Raw genomic sequence first — 24,926 nt, forward strand, 5'->3', positions numbered from 1 at the left:
CCGAGGTTGAATTTAGGGTCTAATCTAACTCAATTCACTATATTTCTGTATACACTTATCCTTTTTTTGCGTTCCTCGTTTCTCACGAGAGAACGGGCTAAGGGGTGTCACTGCCTGACTCTGTTCATGCTGACCCTCGCATACCCAAGAAATCAGGGGTACAATTATACATGTTAGAGCACCACACGATAATAACACCCCTCTATTACCAAATAGTAGCATGATTTAGCACTAAAACCTAGTGGTGCCTGTGAGTATTAGTTTTAGCAAACCTAAAGCAAAGTAAATAGCAAATATTACAGATAGAAAAACGAAAAAGTTCAGTTGACACGTTGTCATGGAGATGGTGGGTCTGGCGACGTCGTCTTCTTCGGGTGTTGGTTTTAACGAGCTCAGGTATACTACCTTCCCTCCAGTGCCACCAGGGGATTATTCTGCCCCTTGTTGGTTGGTGGTCTTTTCTTCTGTACCAGCCGGTACAGTGCACGATGCTTTCAGGTCCTGATGCACCTCACTCAAGGAGCGTTGTGGTTCTGCTGCTGCCGCACACTGGCTCCAGTAGTACCAAGTGTCGCCTTTCCCCTTCAGTCGGACGGCATGGGATGTTCGCTCCACCACCTGGTATGGACCTGTCCAGCGAGGTTCGGACCACTTCCGCTTGATGACCTTCAGCACCTACCAGTCTGTCTCCGGCGCTGCCTGGGCCTCCGCGTTGCCGAGTTGATCGGTCACCTGTTTGGCGAATGCTGAAACGAGACTTTGCAATTCACGGAAATACTCTCTGTTGGTTAGTGATTGGTCATCATTTTTCATACCAGGCAGCCTAGACTTTGGCCCTGGCAGACCCCTACCCGTTTGCAACTCAAAAGGCGTGAAACCTGTGCTCTGATTCACAGAGCTCCTAACAGGCATCAAGGCTAATGGTAGGGCGTCAACCCAATTCATTTTGATCTGTGCACAGATTTTGGCCAATTTGTTTTTTATAGTCTGATTCATTCTTTCTACTTTCCCTTGTGACTGGGGATGGTAAACTGTACCAAACTTGTGTTTCAAACCCAACATTGATTCTTGAAATGTGTTCCGTTATCTGACCTGATTTTCTCCGGGAACCCATGTCTCCTATCCACAATCCCCCCAGCAGTCATTCATAGCTTGACTGTTAGGTAAATCAACATACAGGGATTTACATCATAGATAAATAAAGAGTTACAAAAAAAGTAAGGTCAATCTTGGTTATTTCTCACATTCCCCCTTTTTGACACAAAGTGTCAAATAAGTTTCTTGAAATAACACAATATCATCAACGAACTCTTTCTTTGACTACACACTGCAACCATTAGTAGAGGTTAACTTTTAACTCTCCGAATATGACAAGGAAAAATAAAAACAACGAAAAACATTAAAACAAAAACAATTCTATTCACACCGTATCATCATCTGCTATTGCATTGCCCTGTGAAAACTGAGTTTTTACAGTCAGCGTGAACTCTTTTAACTGTAAACAGGTAAAAGTGTTGGAGACAAAAGGTTTACAACAAAAAGTTTTCCTGTAGGAGTGAGAATGCCACAGTTTTTCCCAGAGTCTGCAAGTTATGGACAATATTAAAGCATATTGTGACTCTGACACTGTATCATCTGTTGCGCCTAGAAAGAAAAGTACAGATTAATACAATAACTCTGTCGCCTTAGCAGACGAGCTATTTTGGCAGTTTAGTTCAAAGGCAAACACAGAAAGAGCAGTTAGATGGATTCCTCGCAGAACCATCTATAAAGAAAAACAGAATTATCGTTAGACACTATGTATCAAACAATGCTTCCCATGGTTTTGATCCACTGTTAAACATTTCCATCCAAGAATGGTTCTCCATCTTCAGCTGTAGGATCAAAGGCCCAAAAATTAAGACGGTACAGCGCTTCAGGCTGACATTAAACATTAGTGTGACAATGAGTATCATGCAGAACATGCACACATTGAAAATACAATAGGGTCAGATGTTAGTGTTTGTTGATCGACATAAAACTATTGACATACAACTATCATGCAAAAATTAAAAAGAAACAATCAGAGCTCGATCAGGTAGGTCATTTTAAGTCGGTAGAGGCTGTTTGCCTCAGCAGTCACAGTCTAAAAAGTCAGTCATTGGCCAAGTTTCTTTATACAGGGGAGATCTCCACAGAAACATAAAATAATCCATAAGTGGCAATAGAATTGAATCTATTTATTTATTTTATTTATTTATTTATTTATTTTAAAAACCCATCCAGTTCCTATGGATGCAGTCAGGACCCACTTATTATCATTATTAATAATATTATCCTTATTATTATTGTTATATCTAATGCTTCAATTTGCAAAAACAAGACGTATGTTTCTGAAAACTTCACCATCACTATGGCAGTTTTTTAAACCAGGTTTTCCCAGAAAACTGTACCATTAAATTCCAAAAATTCAAATACCATGGAGAGTGAAAGCAAAAAACCCAGAATAATGAGTCAGGATTTACAGTGATGCATCAATATTGCATTTTCTAAAATCAATCACCAGAAACTCAAACCTGGGACATCTATGATGCCTCTTCAGGTAAAATGGGAGTTATATTTGAGACATTCCACAATGGCATGCTTGTTTTATAAGAAATAATCAGTGTTGCTTTCAATAACTTGGATTTTTTCTTATGTGAGCTAAAAAAGATTTTTTCTGAGCATAGTAATCAAAACCTTAACTTTCTGTGTCTAATGATCAACTCTCACTGCAAAACCCTAATTTTCCCTATTGATACCAATACTTATTCTTAATAAATGTTCCTACAGTATATGCAAGTGTATGTATGTGTTGAACATTAACATCCTGTTCATTCTAAGTTCAACTAACGGTGTCATCTAGTGTGGATGTTTTTATCTTTAATTTCTAATTTGTGATTTTCAAATGCTCTGACCCTCCTCCGCTGTCTGTATGGCCTGTTCATGGGGGAACCATGAAAAAACACCCAAGCAGAAACACGCAACCAGGACTTCTCTGGATCTTGTCCCAGTATCCCTCTTTCTCTCCTTCTGCTGTTGTCTTGATGAGGCAATCTTTGTCCAGGATTCTGTGCCCCATTCTGCTGGTATAGCGAACCAAATGGCCAGTCGAATGTTGCGTTCACACCTCTCCAGCTCCCACCTCCTTGCAATCTTTTAGTTCCTCTGGCTGCCATGTCCTGAACACAAGCTCTTCAGTGTTCAATTCAACTGAACATCTGGTGCCGTGGACATCCGTTTCCTTTTCTTCAGGCCAGTAGTCAAAAAAGAAGTTGCTGTTTGGAGAGAGAACTTTTCTGGAGAAGCAATGCTAGCTTTTTCTTTGTTTCAGTCTGTTTTCCTCAGTCACTGGTTTTGTGACAACTGACACATCAGATGCAGGTTCAGTCTCCCCTCCCCCTCATTGTCAGAGTCCTTCTGGGAATATGCATATGGGCTTGATGCAGGGGCTGCATGGCCTGGAGACAGCATGAGGAGGCCCTGTCTTTTATCCCTAATAACTGCTCCTCATCATTCACACATACTTATTTCTTTAATTTCTTGTCTTTCTATAACTGAGTTTGCTTTCCTCCTATCTTTCCCTACTCGCTGTCCCTTTCTCTCTCATCACTTTACCCTCTTCACTACATTTGTACCTAGACATGTGCCTAATAAAAGACGAAAAATAAAAAAAAATAAAAAAACCTCTTAGTCTAGTAATGCCAAAATGGAAGCTCTCAGCCACATTAACCCATGTATATGCTATCAATTTAGCAGGATCTGTAAAAATTTTAACTTTCCCAATTTGTTTCCCATTTTTCTATTGACTCACTGGGATGTGCTTTTACTTTCAATGGGCTTATTGTTCACTCAGACAGATTTCACACATGCTGATCTTTCCATATGAATATGGTTAGATCTTATCACACATACACTAACTTTGGATAATCTTTCAGCCAGGTGGTCTGTACGACAACGCACCCTTTAATATCCAAACTGGATATTTAGACACTGAAATGAGTTACCACAAAGTTTATTTTTCTTATCACATTCATACGCCCATTTTATCGTAGTTGGGAATCCCTACTCTCATGCAAATTATATTTGCATTTTAAAAATTTCTACTCCTTTAATGAATTGATTGATCATTCATTTTCTCCCTAAATGCTTATTTTTTTTCCAAAACACTTCTCTGTTCTCGTCAACGGGGTCAATGCCGGTAATGCCGTTCTAGTAAAGGAAGCTTCTACACAGACTCACGTCTGTGCGCCTTCACTCTTGGGGTTACCCCAGAACGTGCACCACTTTTCCCATTTCAGATAAAAACAGCTACAGAACTATACCACACTCTGTTGTCCCACAGAAATGTGTATTCCTCAGAACCTGAGTCTGATGTCAAAGTGGATATACACATGAACCTCCCACACTTCTTTAAACACACTTATGAGTCCCAGACTCGACTTATAGCAAAATTGCGATACAAACACACATATGAGTCCCAGACTCGGCTTATAGCAAAATTGCGATGCCTTTACATATGAGTCCCAGACTCGGCTTATAGAATTCGGGGTAACCTCAGTTCCCCGGGCCTCTAACCCACTTATAGAATTCGGGGTATCCTCAGTTCCCCGGGCCTCTAACCCAGTAACCTCCTAGGTTTTGTCCGTATCTTCGTCAGAATAACAATGGGGTCAACCACGACCCAGGACCATTCTCAGTTTACCATTCTCAGTTTACCATTCTCAGTTTTGCCATTATCTCAATTTAAATAGTTTACTCACTGTGGCGCAGGCAAGACACAATGTTTTAGAATACCCAATGTGCAGAGTTTCGATTAAACAGGTTCTGCTTACCTTTACTAATGTGCCGGATTGTGTCTCACGCTGTTCCCCGTGAAGAAACCTTTTTGGGTCAAATTTACCTTCTCCTCCTTCCGATCCCGGACGAGCCCCCAAATTGTTGAGATCAACCTGCAGTTGCCTCCCCGGGTCCGTTGATCGGAGGATGGAAGAAGAGATCTTGAGACGATGGCTTGAGATCACACCAATATCTTTATTGGCGCACTTTGCAAAGCGGAGACAAGTTCTGATACAACACAAACCAGGTCGTACATCAGACGAGTCTGTTGTGGTCTAAGAGTAGCGGCTTTAAATACACTGGTGGGCTGATGGTAACGCCCCCAAGGTAAAAAAGGTGGCAACAGACGTTAATCTGCCTAGCAACATCTTATAACACTAAATGCTGAGAGAAGGAATTTAGTGCATGTCCCTATATGGCTATCTAGAGAGAGAGATGTGTCTGTGTTTGCAACACACAAACGTGTTAGTTAAGGAGTATGTGTGTGTGTGCCTAAAATGAGGAAATGAGCATTTCCTCTGTTTGTTAGAATCTTTACAAGGTGATGGGTGAATGGGCACGAGATCTCTTACCTTGCACATTCTAGGCTCTGTGTTGCAAGTTTATTATCTGCTCAATCAGCAAGGAATAGTCTCATTCCAGGGATACTGTGTACCAACTTCAGTTTAGCCATTTCAAAAGCCACATGAAGAGAGCAGCTCATTTCTCTTACTTCCACAGACCCCAAAAAAGCCCTAAAAAGTCACAACAGACAGTAATATTCGTCTTGTTTGATGGACACCACCGAAATATGTTGAAGTATGCGACCAGACCGACTGTAAAAGACCAGGAGCATCGCAAAGCCCTCTCTGCTGATTTCAAAGCTTCCATTTCAAAGCTTGAAGCAAAGCTATACCACGTCCACGCCACAGTGTCCGACCACGCTCAGAAGATAGGCTACCTCGAGATAAATGCAAATTTACAAGAAGAGCGCTTGCTAACACTGGAGGCCTCCTGTGCCACCCTAGTAGTGAGCAATGCTAAGCTATTAGCTAAAGTTAGCAACCTGGAGTCCCAGAGTCGTCGGTATAATATCACAGTGATCGGCTTACCTGAGTCAGTGGAGGGGCCGCAACCGATAGCCTTCTTCGCGGAGCTGCTAATGGAAGTTTTCGGCAAAGGCATCTTGGAATCACCGCCAGAATGTTATAGGGCTCATCGCACACTAACCGAGAAGTCAAAGCCAGGCCAGAGAGCACAGCCAGTCATTATCAGGCTGCACAGGTGAAGGAGAGGATCATAAGCGAAGTCCGAGCCAGGACAGGAAAGTTACAGTACAGGGGCTCTGGAACAACGGCAGAAATATAGAGAAGTGAGAGCTTTACAACCTGGGCTTCAAACCTGTTTGCTATTCCCTGCCAGGCTTGTCATCGTGATGAAGGACGGAACTAGGAAGAGGCTCTCTTTGGTCTCTGAGGCTAGAGTCTTCATAAAATCAATCTGAACGGAAGAGACCTGATGACCACAGTGGGCTGGTTTTCTCACCTCGGATGAGCCACTGTCACGTTATCTGGATAACTGTGAGTTAATGTGATGCTAACTGTATAGCTGGGCTTTAACCAGCCCTGGACTGGCCGGAGTTAAGTGCCTGACGGACTGCTGATATTCTGACCGTCAAACGTTTTGAACACAAACTGTTAAGCAGACATTTTAACACACTATGGACATGTTGACTCGAGAACCAGTGTTTTCAGATATTTTTGAATTACAGTTTTTCCATCTTTTTTTTTTCCTGCTTATACTGTTATGTGAATTCCGACTATCCTCAATCGGCTCTTGTGCCATGCACTAGAAGCCGGTTTACATGTGGATTTCAGTTCGTTATTATAGATTTTCTTCACAGCTTTATTTTATTTTAAATTTTTAGCGCTCACAGCCGCAGGGTTATCTGAAGTTTTTTTGCTTTCTGTTACTCATTTAGTCAATGGGTTCTACTGAAGCCATTGGTCATAAACTGATGTATAGTGGGGACCTACATCAATACAGCATATACATGTGGTCTTATATAGACAGGCATTCTATTGATCTTATTTGATGTAGAGGAATGCTTTCATGGCTTGCCCTCCTTAAGACATCTTGGTGCCCTCGGATGGCTAATTTCCTTTACATGGTTTTTGCTGATTGTTCTTTTTTCAAATACTGTAACTCTTTGGGCGGAAGACCCGGAAGCTCAGTTTAGCTGTTAGCTGCGAGCTAAAGTGCTCAGATGATGTTCTTTGCTATGGGAGTAGCCCTCAGAGTGGTCACAAATGTTTAAATACCTTTTTTGGTTGTTTGTTTTGTTCTGTTTTACTCTTCCTCTGCACTCTCGTCCACCACTACACTACAGAATACTTTAAGCCATGCGGTATCAATCTAACTTATTATTATTGTTCCTAAGGGCATGAAGAAAATCGGTAAGGTCTTGACACAGTTACAGCACCTTAAGGGGGATGTGATGTTTCTGCAAGAAACACACCTCAAATCACACCCCACATATTAAGAGGGCGTGGATGAGCCACTTATTCCATTTCAAATTTACAGATAGAGTTAGAGGGGCAGGCATCATCGTTCATAAAACGGTCCTGTTTGAGCTGGCTAATGTAATCCTAGATACTGATGGCAGCTATGTCATAGCCACCTGGGACGATGAACAATTTTTCGAGGTGCACTGCATCATCATGGGTGGGGACTTCAATCTGGTGCAGGATATGATGCTTGATAGATCTCCCCCTACACAAATTACACTATCCAAATCAGCACATGTAAGAAAAACATATGCATCACAGTTGGGAATTTCCATTCCCTGGGGGTTTAGAAATCCCGATGGTAAAGGTTTCTCCTATTTTTCCCATGTACACCACACATTCTCCCAAATTGATTTCTTTTTACTCAATAACAATCTCCTCGACTGTGTGAATGCATGTGAATATCACCCAATAGTCACTTCTGACCATGCTCTTACCACAGTTGACATGAGTTTTCCACGGGATGCAATTTCACGTTCACCATGGAGGTTCAGCTCACACTTATTGTTGGAAAATAAGTTTAAAGATTTTGTTGCGACTCAAATCAAAGCTTATTTTGCTGTTTAGACCAGTCTCAGGACTGTTTGGGCGTGGACGATCGAATTTTGATTGACATCTCCCATGACAACCAGCACACAACATGGCGAAACCTCGGAGCTAACGTTAGTAAACAGCAGCCTGTTCAGCCTTAATAATATATGTTTGAGCTGTCTGATTCTGAATCAGAGGACAAAGCAGAAGCCCTGCTGGATGAAAAATCATTCATGTCAGCCGGTCTCTGAACCTTGAGTTACTAAATATTTTGCTTTCATACTTCTCCTGACTAACGTTACAATAGTTAGCAACAGCTAGGAATGCAATGTTAAATGAATGGCTGTATAGCGTTAGTTGGTATCATATTAATATTTTATCATAACTTTAATCATTTTAGAGTTACCTGCAGCTCCTGGCAAAGTTAGGTTGTCATAGTGACAGGGCAGAGGGTCAGGGGTGTTGGGGGGCTTGAGGGGTCCGCTAGCTTGCTTGGGAAAAACTGTATGAAATGCGGATGCAGGGTCATATAAGGGTTGACGTCCAACTGTGAAATGGTCATTAATCTGTGTATATTGTGAAGTCAGAACTCACTGATATGTTGCTGTACTATATTGTTACACTAAGGGCAAACTCACACTGTCCTTCCGCACTGGGCCAAAACAGGTTTTGCGGGTAAAGCCTAGTGCGTTGAGTGCGTGAGTACAAACGGGCTGGCCAGCGGGGGGAGAGGGAGAGGAGGACAAGTACCCTAAAGCCCGGGCGCGGTGCGGAATAATATAGTATTATATTAATACTATAACAATGTATGTTATACCTTATACCATACTATATTGTTATACTGTCTTACCATATCATATACAGTCATATCTATATCTATATTAATATTGACAACACTAAGTATCATTACTCGATCACAGTATAGTCTACAATATGATGGTGTAAACTGTTTACATACAGTATTTACTAGACTAGACAAATGCTCATATTTCACTCACATTATACATATACTCAGTTAGTTGGGCAGAGGCACAGAATAAAAGAGACACCAGGCCAAAAGAAACACCTAGGCTGTTGGCCCCTAACCAGAGTCGACCTCAGCAGCCAGTTTCCCTTCCCGGTTGAGATCCCTGCTACATCGCTCCGCCCGAACATAGTAGCGTGGTCCTCTAAGGCAAAATCCCTGCTCCTCATTGAGCTCACGGTACCAGCGGAGGAGGGGATTGAGGCGCCTATGAATGAAAAAAGGCCAAGTGCTCAGAATTGGCTGCTGAATGTCGGATGGCTGGCTGGAAGACCACCATCTATCCAGTGGAAGTGGGTGGAGCCTCAGAAGGCGCCAACCACACGCCAGGGACGCAGGAGTGACAGTAGGAAGCCTGAAGAAGGCAACCAAGGAGCTGGCAGAGGAAGCTTTTGGCTCTGGTTAAGGAGGAAGGACAAGGGCTGGGGAACGAACAACTAACTCCAACAACAGCGGCCGGGGGGAACACCTATCAGCTGCAACATCAAGAGATTGTCGGCAGAGTCCAGGCAGGAAGGGCAGGCCTAGGGTGGGGAGAAGCACCACGGTTCTGGTCCAAGGCCAACCGCAAAGAGAGGAAGGAGATGGTGGTGGCAGAGGTGACAAGGTTGGAGGAAGATCAAGGCTGTGTCACAGGGCCGACAAGGAAGTTGGACAACCTGGGAAGGAGTCATCAATTGAAACATCAGTTGGACAGACTTCTGGAAAATCCTGCAGGCAAGGCTCAGCTTCCTTATTCGTGCAACATATGACACGCTTCCCTGTCCTCGGAACCTTCACCAGTGGTTTGGGAGTGAGGAATGCTGCACACTCTGCAACAGGGATTCTCTGAAAGATGATTCTGAAATTAGTCTCACTTTGTCGGCCAGATTTAGCTCTGAGAATGTCATCTACAAAGCCTGCTAACATTAATAAACAATATCAAAGCTAACACGGACTAAACGGACTACAGTTACCCACTAAACTAATGTCATCTGATATGCTATCTTACACACTTTACAGTAGGTAACACTAACAGTGATTACCTGGCTAAATTAATTAAAGTTCGCCCAAGACACACGCCACATAATAGTGTACATTTGACTCATGTTAGCTTAGTTACAAATCACCAGCCTAACTGTTAGCACGTCCAACTTAGATAATGTTTACAATTTACATTATTCACATGGATACATCCGTGATACATCAGAATCAGAATCAGAAAACCTTTAATGTCCCGCAGACGGGGAAATTTGTTTGTCACAGCAGCAACAGAATATTACAAGCAGAAACATATTACAAAATAAGTTAAAAAGGGAAGAAATAGAAATAGACATATATACATATTCACATGATATAGTGCAGTTGTTCTTGTTTTGTTCGTTTTGTAATAATATATTATATAATAAATAAATATGAGTAAATATGACCAAATAGTGCAAAAAACAGAAGTGACCTTAGTACAGGCATATTGCACAGTGCAGGGTACAGGATGAGGTCAATAGTCTATTGGGAGCAGTGCTGATTATATAGTCTGACAGCAGCAGGAAGGAAGGACCTCCGATACCGCTCCTTTGCACACTTAGCGTGTATCAGTCTGTTGCTGAAGGAGCTGCCCAGTGCTGTGAGAGTGACCTGCAGGGAGTGGGACTCCTGCACCAGCAGCGATGACAGCTTGTCCATCATCCTGCTCTCTCCCACCACCTGCACTGAGTCCACAGGGCATCCCAGGATGGAGCCGGCCTTCTTGATAAGTTTATGAAGTCTCCTCCCGTCTGCGACTGATATGCTGCTGCTCCAGCAGACTACTCCATAGAAAATGGCTGATGCCACCACAGAGTCATAATAGGAGGTCAGGAGTGCCCCTTGCACTCCAAAGGACCTGAGCTTCCTCAGAAGATACAGTCTGCTCTGACCTTTCTTGTGTGTTGCTGCAGTATGGTCAGACCAGTCCAGTTTATTGTTCAGGTGAACTCCCAGGTACTTGTAAGATATCACCATCTCAATGTCTGTTCCCCCGGATGTTCACCTGTGTGCAGGGTAGTTTGTGCCTGCGGAAATCCACCACCAGCTCTTTGGTCTTTCCGGCGTTGAGCTGGAGGTGGTTCCTTGGCCACCGGTCCACAAAGTCCTGAATAAGTTCTCTGTAGGCTCCGTCGTCACCGTCCCTGATGAGGCCGACGATAGCAGAGTCGTCAGAGAACTTTTGTAGATGGCAGTGAGGGGATGGTGGTAGAAGTCTGCGGTGTACAGGGGGAACAGGAAAGGAGCCAGGATCGTTCCCTGTGGGGCCCCCGTACTGCAGATTATTGTGTCCAACGCGTAGTCCCGAGTCCTCACATACTGTGGCCGGTTAGTGAGGTAATCCAGGATCCAGGATGTGAGGTGTTGGTTCACCCCTGCCAGCTCCAGATTTGGCTATTTGGAGAGGGAGAGAGGGGACACCTCCAGGTAAAACATGGGGAAGATCCAGATTATAGACGGATTATTTAGCTGAAACTGTTGAACCAGTCATGGGGGAAATGAGAGCTGCATATACAGGAGTTTTTGTGGTCCAGTCCACCGCAGCTCCTTAAAAACATGGTCCACTCCGGTTTCTCCGGTGGACTTAACCGTAGATGGGTAATAAAATAGATGGGTTTTCTTAACCGGTGTTTGTGCATCCAGGGACAACACACACACACACACGGGCATGATGCGGAAGAGCGGAGCTAGATAGCTGGATAGCTAATGATAGCTAGGTAGATAGCTGGACAACGAATGATTAAAAAAACTAAAGATAGGTAAAGTAGATAGGTAGACAACTAACTAAAAAAGTAAAAGACAGCTATTGTTAGCAAGGTAGACGGATCAAATATGCGAATATAACGAGCTATATTTCAAAAGTTGTCAGGGTTAGAGTGAAATTTGAGTGAGTGACTGAGAGGTGGAGCGGAGAGAGAGAAAAATAACGTGTCGACAGTACTTCTTGAAAGGTGTAGTGATGTGAAATATTTCTGAATATGACCACGCCCACTTCAAATCCAAAACCAGGACGGTTAAAAAAGCTGAAATATATATTATATATTATTATATATTTTGAATTTGAATTTAAACTAATTGTTAATAATTGTTATATGCTTAATCTATAACAATTGTGTGCATACACTCCTAAATTACATATTTAGAAGGATGTTGTGGATTTGGGTTTCCAGGGTCTTTTATGTACCCTCAGATTGATATATTGCTAGGGAATTCGGGAGACCAATCTGTTGAAGGTGCATGAAGCGATCAAGTGTATGCAAAACAGGAAATCTCCTGGTCCCGATGGTTTTACAGTCGAGTTATATGAGGCATACTCGAAGCTATTAGCTCCCATCCTTGTGAGAATGTTCAATGACTCCTTTACTGAAGGCAGACTGCCAGCAACCTTGTATGAGGCATCTATTCCATTGCTCCTGAAGAAAGACAGGGATCCTACCTCATGTGGCAGCTACAGACAGGTCTCACTTTTAAATGTAGATTGTAAGGTCCCTGCTAGGGTCCTTTCCTTCGGCCTCAAAAGTGTGATGTTATCAATAATTTCACTCGACCAGACAGGCTTCACATTAGGGAGACATCCATTCTTCAACAGCAGAAGGCTGCTCAACATCATATTCTCACTTCGGTCAGACACTCCTAAGGTCATAGTGGCGCTAGATGCGGAGAAAGCCTTCGACCGGTCGTAGTCTCTAGACGGCATGGTGCTGAGGTGGTTAGCACTGTCGCCTCACAGCAGTAGGGTTACTGGTTCGAATCCCGGCTGGGGCCCTTCTGTGTGGAGTTTGCATGTTCTCCCTGTGTCTGTGTCGGTTTTTTCCAGGTTCTCCGGCTTCCTCCCACAGTCCAAAGACATACACGTGTTAGGTTAATTGATTACTCTAAATTGCCCGTAGGTGTTAATGTGAGTGTGTATGGTTGTCTGTCTCTGTTTGTCTCTATGTGCCCTGTGATAGACTGGCGTCCTGTCCAGGGTGTACCCCGCCTTACGCCCAATGTCAGCTGAGATCGCTCCCCCTGCGACCCCGATAGGGACAAGCAGTTGAAGATGAATGAATGTTATGCTTCTGTATGTAATCCCCTCTGCCTCTGTAAACACTAATTTCCGTTCAGCATATTTCTCTCACAAACGTGGGACCCAGCAGGGCTGTCTGCTCTTGCCCTTGTTGTTCAACATAGCCATCTAGCCATTAGCCATCTGGCTTAGAAACCAGAATAAGTTTTAAGGCATCACTCTTTTTGGTCTAGGCCACAAACTCTCCTTATATGCTGATGACCTTCTCTTACTTATTTCAAACCCCACATCCCCCCTCCCCCCAGTTTTATCAATTCTGGATCAGTTTGGGCATCTATCGGGGTACAAATTGAATAGTCAGAAAAGTGAGCTATTTATTGTCAGCAATTTGGCTATTGGATAAATGCAAGTCAGACTTGTCTAGATGGGCGGCCCTCCCCCTGTCCCTTGCAGGCCAGGTTAATCTTATCAAGATGGTAATTTTACCGAAGTTTCTGTAACTTTTCCAACACCTCCCAATCTGTCTTATTAAACCGTTTTTTGCTTATTTAGACCAGCGACTTAACGCTTTTATTTGGCATAATAAACCAGCTCATATCAAAAAACATATTCTTCAACTCCTTAAACCTGAAGGGAGACTCGCGCTCCCTAATTTCTGCCACTACTTCTGGGCCTGCAACATTAATAAACTTTTATATTTGCTCCACGGTGAAGAAGCAGACGTCTGCCCACCCAGGGCTCATACTTCTTCCTGCTCTTTGCATACTTCGATTTGCACACAGCTCACCATAATTGCCCATAAGGTCTCACCTAATCCGGTCGTCACCAATACCATTAAATTTCTCCCTTCCCGCACCGATCCTATGTTTCGCATATGGTCAGATAAGGGCCTCAAACCGTTTAATTGTAACGCTTAACTTGTATGACGAAAGGGTTTTTACATCCTTTGCATCTTTGGCGGACAAATACAGCCTGCCTTATAGCCACTTATTTGGTACCTTCAAATGAGACATTTTAATACAAATGTCTCATTTGTTAGCCCAGTCCCCACTGTATCGCCTAAAATGCATGGGTAGAGTATTAGAGTATAATGTATATAGAGTATAATGAGTAATGAGTAATGTCTACCCCCAAGTATTTGGGGGTAGACATTACTGAGGTCCAGTGGAGGGACATTTTAAAACCGGTCTACTCATCCTTGAGTTGTGCCAGGCACGGCCTATTACAGTGGCAGGTGCTTCATAGAGCCCATTTCACCAATGTTAAATTGGCTAAGATATACCCTATTCACAGTGATGCTTGTAACCATTATAAGCAGTCCCCAGCGAATCACGCACACATGTTCTGGACATGCCCAAAGCTTGCTGAATTTTGGTCCCATATATTCCAAACCCTTAAACAGGCTCTCAACACAGATTTGGAACCAAATCCCCTGACTGCCCTTTTTGGGCTCCCTCCGTCTGAAAATCTGCCTATTACTACACAGCATGTCATGGCCTTTACCACCCTGCTTTCCAGACGAAACATTCTGCTTAAATGGAAACATGTTTCTCCACCGACTCATAATAGTTGGATACGTGAAATTTTTTAATGTCTAGAGTCAGAGAAGTAAAGGTTTTCACAGAAGGGATCTTTTACAGCATTCCACAAACTTGATGATGCTGAGGAGACTTCCTAGTGCTTAGATTACCCCCCCCCCCCCTTTTTTTTTTCTTCTGTCTTTAATTACTTGATTTATTTTTACTATTATTTACAGTTTTTTTACTCTATTTTGTCTAGTTGCCTAGTTATTTGCTGTGACTACATCTGACATTGGTTGTTGGGAGGGATAGTGGGATTCATGTTGTGGATTTTTTTTCTTTATTTTCACTTTAAAGCAGACGCAATATGCAACTGTTGCACTTTTCTTTGCCTGTCTGCAAAAATTCAATAAAGAAATTTTGAAACAAAAAACTAAAAAACTACAACAATAAAGACAATAATAGTCATGAGGATAGAGTGGTAGAACTATGCTGTGAGGTAGATCCCAGGTAATGACGCAAGACATGTTCAAAGTTTAGACAAAAAATTTAAATAAACAAATACAAAACAAGAAAGGAAAACACATCTCCAACCTCCAGTGTTATGAACCGAAAATGTTCATCTAAATGCCTATCACAAGGGGAGATGGAGATTGAAACAAAGATTACATTGTTTTATAAGAGTCATTCTACGCACCAAACAATGCTTTATCCTGCTTGGTGTTGTGAGCAGGATAGCCAATGCCAAAGGGGATCCTGGCTGAGTGAAGCTTGATAGAAGCTTATGTTATGGTTCTGCCATTGGACGTCCCCATTTCTCTAGCAAGTAGTCTCTCCCTCTCCTTCTGTTGAAACCTCAAGAATGTAGGGAGGGACGAGCATGCTCCGGATCCAAGCCCCCATGAAAGTCAGACTGAAGAATCTCGTGAAGAGTAACCCTAAAAAACAATGTGACATCTTTGTCAACACCTTCCGGCAAAACCCTAAATGCGTAGGTTTGCTCGCTTTTCCATTCCTCGTACTCAAATTAGTTTGGCGTTCAGTTTTTCAGCCTCAGAAGCCGAAGCCGGGGTTGAGTCGCAGCACTGCCTTTCCACATGGCCCCTGCGCAAGGATGACATGCAAATTCGTGAAGCGTTCCTTATTTTTTTTATTATTTTTTTTGGTTAAAACAAGATGGCGGCGCGCGGGTGCAGCGGCTCTTAGCTCTCCAACTTGGTGTTTTGTTTTATTACTTTTTTTGAATGTTTTGTTGGACTTTTGCACTGCAGCCATCACATATAGTCGCCAGAACCTAATCGACCTGGGCCTAAGGCACACTCTGTCTGTAACTGGCGACTATCAGTAAAAACACAACTTCCCGGAGGACATCGTGAGACCACCGGGATCTCCGTGGATGGTCATCCCGCCCAGGAAGCGCAGGAGGCGGCGGAGAGAGAGGAAGCAGAAGCGAGGATGCCGGTCGGGCCCAGATGCTAGGCTACGTAAACAACCGCACAGGCCAGCATTACCAAGCCTCTTCATCTCCAACACCAGATCCATCACCCATAAAATGGTTGAACTGGAGCTACAGACGGGCAACAACCAGTTTTGTGCGAAACTGCAGCGTTATTGTCATCACGGAGACGTGCCTTCACCCGTGGCTTTACCAGCTAGCAGACCGCATGCTACACCGGCAGGACAGAAACGGAGACTCGGGTAAGAGCAGAGGAGGGGGGCTTTGCGTTTACATACATAACGAGTGGTGCTGTGACAGCAGGATCATTGACACACACTGTTCTCCTGATCTAGAGGTTCTGGCAGTCTCGTGCAGACCTTTTTATTTACCGAGGGAGTTCACTGTAGCCATTGTGATAGCTGTTTACATCCCACCGGATGCTAACGTTAGCACGGCCCTCAGCCTCCTGCTTGCTACCATAAACAAACAGCAGCTCGCCCACCCGGATGGGGTCTTTACCGTTGCCGGTGACTTCAATCAAGCGTGTTTAAGGACTGTGCTCCCAAAATTCGTACAATACGTGAATTTTGCCACCAGAGGGGAAAATACTTTGGACCATGTTTACTCTAACATCAAACATGCCTACAGAGCGACACCCCTCCCCCACCTTGCTGGATCTGACCATCTCAGCATGTCCCTCACCCCCACCTACACCACCCTGCTGAGGAATACAAAGCCACTAACAAAGACAATAAAAACGTGGCCTGAGGGAGCCCTCTCTCAGCTGCAGGACTGTTTCTCAAGGACAGTATGGGATTTATTCTATAACCATAACCTCCAGGAGCACACTGACACTGTGCTCTCCTACATCAAGAACTGTGTCGACAACGTCACCGTCGAAAAAAGGGTCAGGGTCTTTCTGAACCAGAAGCCCTGGATGAACAGTGAAGTCCAGTCCCTCCTAAAAAACCGCAACACCGCCTTCAAGTCAGGGGTCAGGGCCCTGTACAGTGCGGCCAGGTCAGACCTGAAAAGAGGCATCAAGGAGGCCAAGGCGGCTTTTAAGAGGAAGATTGAAGACCACTTTGCTGTGAATGACCCCAGAAAGATGTGGCAGGGAATAAATAACATAACCAACTACAGAAGCAACAACCAGGGAACTGCTAGGACTGACGCCTCGCTGGCAGAGGAGCTCAATCTCTTCTTTGCCCGCTTCTAGACAGACAGGTCCTCAGCAGCCACACCACTCCCACCTCCCTCCAGCACCGCAACACTGTCATTTCAGGAACATGAAGTGGGACGAGTGCTGAGGACAGTGAACCCCAGGAAGGCGACCGGCCCAGACGGAGTACCTGGCAAGGTGCTCAGAGCGTGCGCTGACCAACTGACTGGAGTCTTCACAAGGATTTTTAACCAGTCCCTGGCACAGGCCACCATACCACCCTGCCTCAAAGTCTCCACAATCATCCCCGTCCCCAAGAAGACAGCAGTGGACAGCCCCAATGGTCTCTTAGCACATCAGGGCCTGTCTGCCTCCCACTCTGGATCCCCATCAGTTTGCCTACAGGACAAACAGATCCACCGAGGACGCCATCACCACAGCACTTCACACCGCGCTGAGCCACCTGGAGCACAAGGGGAGCTACGTGAGGATCTTCCTGGACTTCAGCTCAGCATTCAACCACATCATACCAGAGATCCTGGTGCAGAAACTCTCTCATCTGGGCCTCTCCACCCCCATCTGCCACTGGATTAAAGACTTCCTGACAAACCGACCACAGTCTGTCAGACTTGGCCCTCACATCTCCACCGCGATCACCCTCAGCACAGGCTCTCCACAGGAATGCGCATTGAGTCCCCTTCTGTTCACCCTATACACACACGACTGCTCCCCGACCCATCTCTCAAACACTTTCATCAAGTTTGCCGACGACACCACGGTGGTCGGGCTCATCTTAGGGGGAGACGAGTCCGACTACAGGGACGAGGTAAACAGACTGACGACATGGTGTTCAGTAAACAACCTCCAACTGAACACCACAAAAACAAAGGAATTGGTACTGGACTTCAGAAAGGCCAGAGCGGACCGAGCCCCCCTTTACATCCACGGGGACTGTGTGGAAAGGGTCCACTCCATCAGGTTCCTGGGTGTGCAGATGGCTGATGACCTCTCCTGGACTGCAAACACCACGGCGATGGTTAAGAAAGCCCAGCAGCGTCTCCACTTCCTGAGGGTGCTCAGGAGAAATAACCTGGAGGAGAAGCTGCTTGTGATGTTCTACAGAGCCGCCATAGAGAGCATCCTGACGTACTGCATCACAGCGTGGTATGCAGGGTGCTCAGCTGCAGACAGGAAGGCGCTGCAGAGGGTCATCAACACAGCCCAGAAAATCACTGGGTGCCCTCTGCCCAGCCTGGAGGACATTGCCAGCTCTCGCTACCTCAGCAGAGCTGAAAGCTGAAAACATTATCAAGGACTCCTTTCACCCCAGCAACCACCTGTTTGACCTGTTACCCTCAGGCCGACGCTCAGGTCACAAAAATCACGGACAAACAGACTCAGAGATAGCTTCTTTTCTAGAGCTATCACTGCAGTCAATAACAAAAAAAAAAAACAATGAAACAAACTACCTCAAATGTCACAAATATTGATCACATTGATCAGATTTAAAATTTAGAATTTAAATAACTTGAAACAAGGCCACTTTAAACTGAAAAAAGCCACTTTCAAATTCTTGTGCAATAATAACATGCTCCACTCTAAATATACATATTTTAGTATAGTTTCTGTTCTCCACCCAACTGTTTATACTGTTCCCCATCTGTTTATACTGTTCCCCATCTGTTTATACCGTTCACATTATTATATTGTTTATACTATATTGTGTTTTTATTGCTTTTATTATACTTTGCTTATTGTTTTATTATATATATTATATATTCTTTTCTAAAATCTACCAAGGGGGAGTAGCACTCCAATTTCGTTGTATGCAAATGCAATGACAATAAAGGCTATTCTATTCTATTCTATTCTACATATTATATTATCCTATATTAATATCAAATAATATAGGAATATTGTGAACCTTAAATCCCCTCATGAATTATCATTGGGAGTACATATTCTAATCTAATGGCCATTATTTTAGCTATAATTTTAGTGTCAACGTTTAGTAGACTCACTGGTCTGTTTGATAAGCTCTGGTTTATGAAGTAGAGAGATTGATGCTGGGTAGAATGTTGTTGGAAGTAGGCCACTTTCTGATGATTCATTAAAGACCTTTAAAAGGAGAGGTGCAATATCTGCAGTAAAAATCTTGTAGAAATTTGTGCATACACCCATCTGGGCTGGGTGCTTTTGAACTCTGCAAGCTACGTATGGCTAGAGTAACCTATTTCAACGTAATAGGCTCCTCATCAGCATCATGAGTAATAGGAGGAATGTCCAGACTGTCAAAAAAATCTGTAAAAGCTTGACGTCCCCTTTCAATACTGTTGTATATAGCCTGAGATAAAATTGTTTCAATTTTTGATTGATTTCCAATTGATCTTTTGTTATACTGCCAGACCTAGTACGAATTTCTGTTATAAATCTTGATGCCTTGGATATTCGTATCTGATTGTTTTCCAATTTTCTTTTCATATTCATAATATTTATGTCGGGAACGATTTGGTCGTTTCGGATGAGATGAAAAGAGGTTGGGAGTAGGAGGCATACAGACTTTCAAATTCTGCGATTTGGTCAGTTAACTTTTTTTCTTCTGTATTTTTACATTCTGGTTAGTTGAGCACAGTAAGATATCATTTGTCCCTAAACATAAGCCTGGGGTGCCAGAGGGCTGGAAGCTAGAGTGCTTAAAGACATACATTATAATCTGTTATAAGGCCTGTCACAAGCAATTGGAAAAGGTAAATAAAAAAAAAAGTTAATAATATTATATATTTTTTAATAATACAATTTTAACCATATAATGTACAAATAATGTGTGTTTTGAAACAAATAACTGGTGTGGTAAAACTGTTGATGTGGATCTTATAGATTATTCATTTTCACTTTTATCTTTTAGTTGGCTATACCACCAGTGATCTTGTGTTCATGTGGCAGTCTGATCCAGTTCAGATGGAAGAGATTGCTCTCCCTCAATTCGACATCAAACAAGAGGACATAAAATATGGAAACTGCACAAAGTACTACCAAGGAACAGGTTAGTGTTTATTAACTATATAATTATAGCTAAAACTTTAATATTACTGTCAATGCACGATCTGAGGCACTTGAACGATCTGCGGTGCGCATGTGCAGAAGGACGGCCATCTTTGAAAACTAGCTACGGCTACACCACTTGGAAAAACCAGTCTGTATGATCTGAGGTGGACAAGAAACAATGTGCGAAAAGTCTTCTAGTATGCAAATACAAAGTGTATGTAAGAAATGCAGACTTAATGATAAGAAATGACGGACAGTTAATTTGGAACCAGTTTTAATTCAGTTTGATTTGCTTGAATTTGAATATACACATTTATTTAGACTCATTTCAAACATCATGTATTTATTCCCATTTAAAATGAACAAGAGAATTATTTTTTTAACATTTTATCATGCTAAATTTTGACACAATTTTAATTAAATATGATTCCGTTCTAAACATATCTAATACAATTTTAAAAGAATTGTATTAGTGTGGTTCTGTGGTGCATCTGGGTGCGAGGAGTCTTCTGCTAAAGGTGCTCCTCTGCTGGGCCAGTGTGTCGTAGAGAGGGTGTGAGACATTGTCCAGGATAGACCGGAGCCTGCACAGCATCCTCCTCTCGACCACGGCCGTCAGGGTGTCCAGCTCCTCCCCCACGACATCACGGGCCCTACTGATCAGTTTGTTCAGTCTGTTGGTGTCTGCAACCTACAGCCCACTGCCCCAGCATGTGACTTCAGTGAAAATTGCACTGGCCACAACAGACTCATAGAGCATCCTCAGCATTGTCAGGCAGATGTTTAAGGATCTCAGCCTCCTCAGGAAGAAGAGTTGACTCCTTTTTGTAGACAGCCTCTCCGTTTCGAGTCCAGTTCAACTTATTCTTGAAGTGCACCCCCAGGTACTTACTCCTCCTCTACAGTGTCCACAGGGACCCCCTGGATGGAGACAGGGGTCATAGGTGTTTTCACCCTCCTCAGATCCACTACGAGTTCCTTTGTTTTAGTCAAGTTAGTATTCACTTTCATCCCCCTTTTCAATGCAGCCAACTATTGCTGAGTCATCAGAAAACTTCTGAAGGTGGCAGGAGTGCAATAGTTGAAGTCTGAGGTGAAGAGAAAGGGAGAGAGGACAGTCCCCTGTAGGGCCCAAGTGTAGCTGACCACTCTGTTAGACACACAGTTCTGTAGGCTTACATACTGTGGTCTGCTCATCAAGTAATCCACAATCCAGAACATAATGGGGGCCTCTACCTGTATCGCAGCCCTCTCCTCACCCAGAAGAGCCGGACGGATGGTGTTGAAGACACTGGAGAAGTCAAAGAACATGACTCTCACAGTGCTCAAAGGCTTGACCAGATGACTGTAGACTCTGTTCAGCAGGTAGGTGATGCAGTCCTCAACTCCCAGGCGGGGCTGGTAAACAAACTGTAGCGGATCAGGAAAGGGCCTGACCATAGGCCTTAGCTGGTCCAGGACAAGTCTCTCCATGGTCTTCATGATGTGGGACGTCAGGGCCACCAATCTGTAGTCCTGAGGGCCACTGGGACGCGGCGTCTTTGGCACATGCACAAGGCAGGACATCTTCCACAGCACAGGGACCCTCTGGAGGTGCAGGCTCATGCTGAAGATCTGACTCAGTACTCCACACAGCTGGGGGGCACAGGTTTTAAGCAAATAAGCCATAGGGGCCTGCAGCTTTGCCAGAGTGGAGTCTCAACTGTCTTCTCACCAGGTCAGGCATGAAGGACACTGTAGAGGTGTCTGTCGGGGGAGGGCTGGGGCCGTCTGGCTGTGGAGGACATGATGTGGAGCAGGGGGAGGGGTGGAATAGGTAGGTGTGAAGTGAGGGGGTGAGGGGCAGACAAAGGGTCTGGAAGGAGAAGGAGTAGGGGGAGGTAAAGTTGTATTAGTTGAGGGGCCAGCAGCAACAGAGTCCCGTGGGGAATGGACCGCAGTATCAAACCTGAAAACAGGTTCAGTTCACTGGCCTGGTCCACACGGTCCTCCAACCATGTGCTTCCAGTCTTCTGGAATCTGGTGATGGTTCTCATGCCACTCCACACATCCCTCATGTTGTTGCGCTGGAGTTTGTTCTTCAGTTTTCTCCTATAATTGTCTTTAGCTCCTTGATTTTAATTCTGAGAACCTCTTGCGCTCTCCTCACCTCATCACGGTTGCCATCTCGCTGCCTCGATGACCATCAGCCTCTAACCAATGTGCCACTGGCCTCCCCGTTTGTAATGTCTTTGGTCAAATTTCTCACTTTTTATTCAGGATGTAGTTACACACGGAACAAGCTAACATATCCTCCACCTTTCTTTTTTCCCCAATTGGAGTCAAACGTTCTAACCTCCAGGTATTGTTTCTGTTGAGGATAAAAATTGAATCCGTTTCCTTCTGCTGATCAAATATTATCTGTTCACTCATCAATAGAAATGTTTTATCCTAAATATTATACTTGGAATACCAGGTCCTATGTGGTTTGTCTAAGTGGTGTAGCCGTAGCTAGCTGTGCATGCCCACCTCAGATTGTGCAGGCGCCTCAGATCTTGCATTGGCAGCTACCACCACCATACGCATGAATGATAGCAAATAAGCTAATTTCCATCTCACACAGGCCTTGCCCTCTATTGGACTGTAAGGGTAATACTCTGCATACATACACCCACTGAATTTTACATAAATGTCACCAGCCTCTCAGGAGTTAAAGGTAAAGGGCAGTGCAGGGTGCAGCCATGCTGCTTGCAACGCATGGCTCCCAGTACCAGCAGTGCTGACAATGCTATTGTTTTCGCAAAGGTTTTTAGGGACCCAAGCTGGAGGGGGCTGGGGGCACATGCACTGCACTTGAAATGCACTGAAACTTTACACACATAATCTTTCGATGGCTATGATGTACTGTAAAGTTATCAAAAGAATTGTGATAATCAAAATGAATAATGATAATCCAAAATGCGTAAGTTATAAAGGAACAACTTCCTGTTACATGACAGTCAAAACAGGAATAATAATAATAATAATTATTATTATTATTATAATAATAATGATGATAATTCTATTTGTATAGCACATTTAAAAACAGCAGTTTACTAAGTGCTTTGACAGGGCAAATCCAAATAAACATTGCATCGCTCCACTGATGTCCCATCCGCTACCGCATTGATTTTAAACTTCTACTGACTGTTTATAAATTACTCCACGGTCTGGCCCCCTTGTACCTCCACCACCACACATCCTCCAGAGCACTACGGGCAGCTGACCAACTGCTGTTGGAAGTGCCCAGGACCAGACTAACAACTAGGCGGGACAGAGCCTTTGCAGTAGCAGCCCCCAGACTCTGGAACAGCCTTTCCAACATCTGTGCAGCGCAGTCTCTTATTATTTTATTGTTTTTTTCCCTTTTATAGACCAAGCTTTTTTCCCTTGCTGTCGATAAGTGTCTCCTTTAAGAGCCAGCGCTTGGTGTCCTCCTTTTAAAATTTTCTCTCTTTTGCATTTTAACCCTCTTGTCATTCCTATGTCTACTGCACTTAGCACTTTCTTGTGAAGCACTTTGGTGCGGCTCAGCCATTTGTAAATGTGCTATATAAATAAAATTCGACTTGACTTGACTGACTTGACACATATATACATATATATATACAATGTAAACAAAACAGATAATGAAAATAATAATAATAATTAAAGCTGCAAGCAGCGATGAATGGGGCCTCGAACCCGGTGCAAGCCGGGTGGGTAGCTGGTCGCCGGCAATCACGGCAGTGTGCTTTCGATATTGAGAATTCCATGTAAATCTGATTAATTTTGTCAAACAATTCTGATTTACTGTTGTCAGTAGGTAACGCTGTGTCTGTTAGTCGATATTGGCATGGAGTTGTCTTCAGGCCTGGATTTTAATCATCTCTGTGAAATGTGGTGCGGTTTGGACAATGTATGCTGAAGTTAGAGAAACTTACTGTTTATGGCGGATGTCACAAAATGGCTGCCATGCCATTATGCAACATACACAAACCATCCATTGTGTTTCCCTACATCAAGTGTAGAACCCACAAGGTAAGTTTCATGTAAATCAGCTGATATTTGTAATTTATTCTGGTTCCAAAAGGCGGCGCTATGTCTGTTAGTCAATGTTGGCATGTAGTTGTCCTTAAGCCTTGATTCTTATCATCTCTGGGAAATGTGGTGCAGTTTGGGCAATGCATGCTAGAGTTAGAGAAACTTCCTGTTCATTGCTGGCGGGACAAAATGAATACCATGCCATTACCCACCATACACAAAACATGCATCCTGTTTCCATACATCACGTGTAGAACCCACAATGTAATTGTCATGTAAATCGCTTGGTATTTGTCATTTTTCCTGTTGCCATTACTGGGCGCTATGCTTATGACTAAATATTGAGATGCAGATGTGTTCAGGCCTGGACTGTTATGAATCATGAGAAATTTGGGGCATATTGGACGATGTAAGTTGATATTAAAACCACTTCCTGATCCACGGCGAAGGATGGTCGCCACGACAACAGAATATGATGAAAAGCCAAAACATTGGCACGGATGGGCTGATTGATGAAAATGCGTATGCTCTGTAATTTAGCATCGCCCATATTTTGAAGGTGTACAGACCAATTTTGAAGTCATTCCACTGAAATCTCGAGGTAGAGTTCCTTAAAGTACAGAGTAAAGTCTTTGAAATTGAGGGGTTCGGCTTTGGCAATATTCAAGGGGGCACTATCGAATTAATTTGCCACGCTCTAGAGTCTAGACTGAGACCCATAAAATATAAAATTTTCATCACTTTCATCAG

The 24,926-nt window shown here is 43.7% G+C and overlaps 1 protein-coding gene across 1 annotated transcript in view; it reads left to right on the forward strand.

Moving 5' to 3' along the window:
• The window catches only part of LOC310962982 (glycine receptor subunit beta-like), a gene marked incomplete at its 3' end in the record, with an annotated part of 302,029 nt that overhangs the window by 213,234 nt on the left and 63,869 nt on the right, over window positions 1-24,926 (forward strand). The window contains exon 7 of the mRNA XM_083935608.1: window positions 19,996-20,133. Within this exon, the coding sequence (XP_083791734.1) occupies window positions 19,996-20,133 (138 nt within the window). The remainder of the gene's footprint in view (window positions 1-19,995; window positions 20,134-24,926) is intronic.

The sequence above is a fragment of the Echiichthys vipera genome (assembly GCF_963691815.1).
Source record: "Echiichthys vipera genome assembly, chromosome: 2".
Classification (NCBI taxonomy): domain Eukaryota; kingdom Metazoa; phylum Chordata; class Actinopteri; order Perciformes; family Trachinidae; genus Echiichthys; species Echiichthys vipera.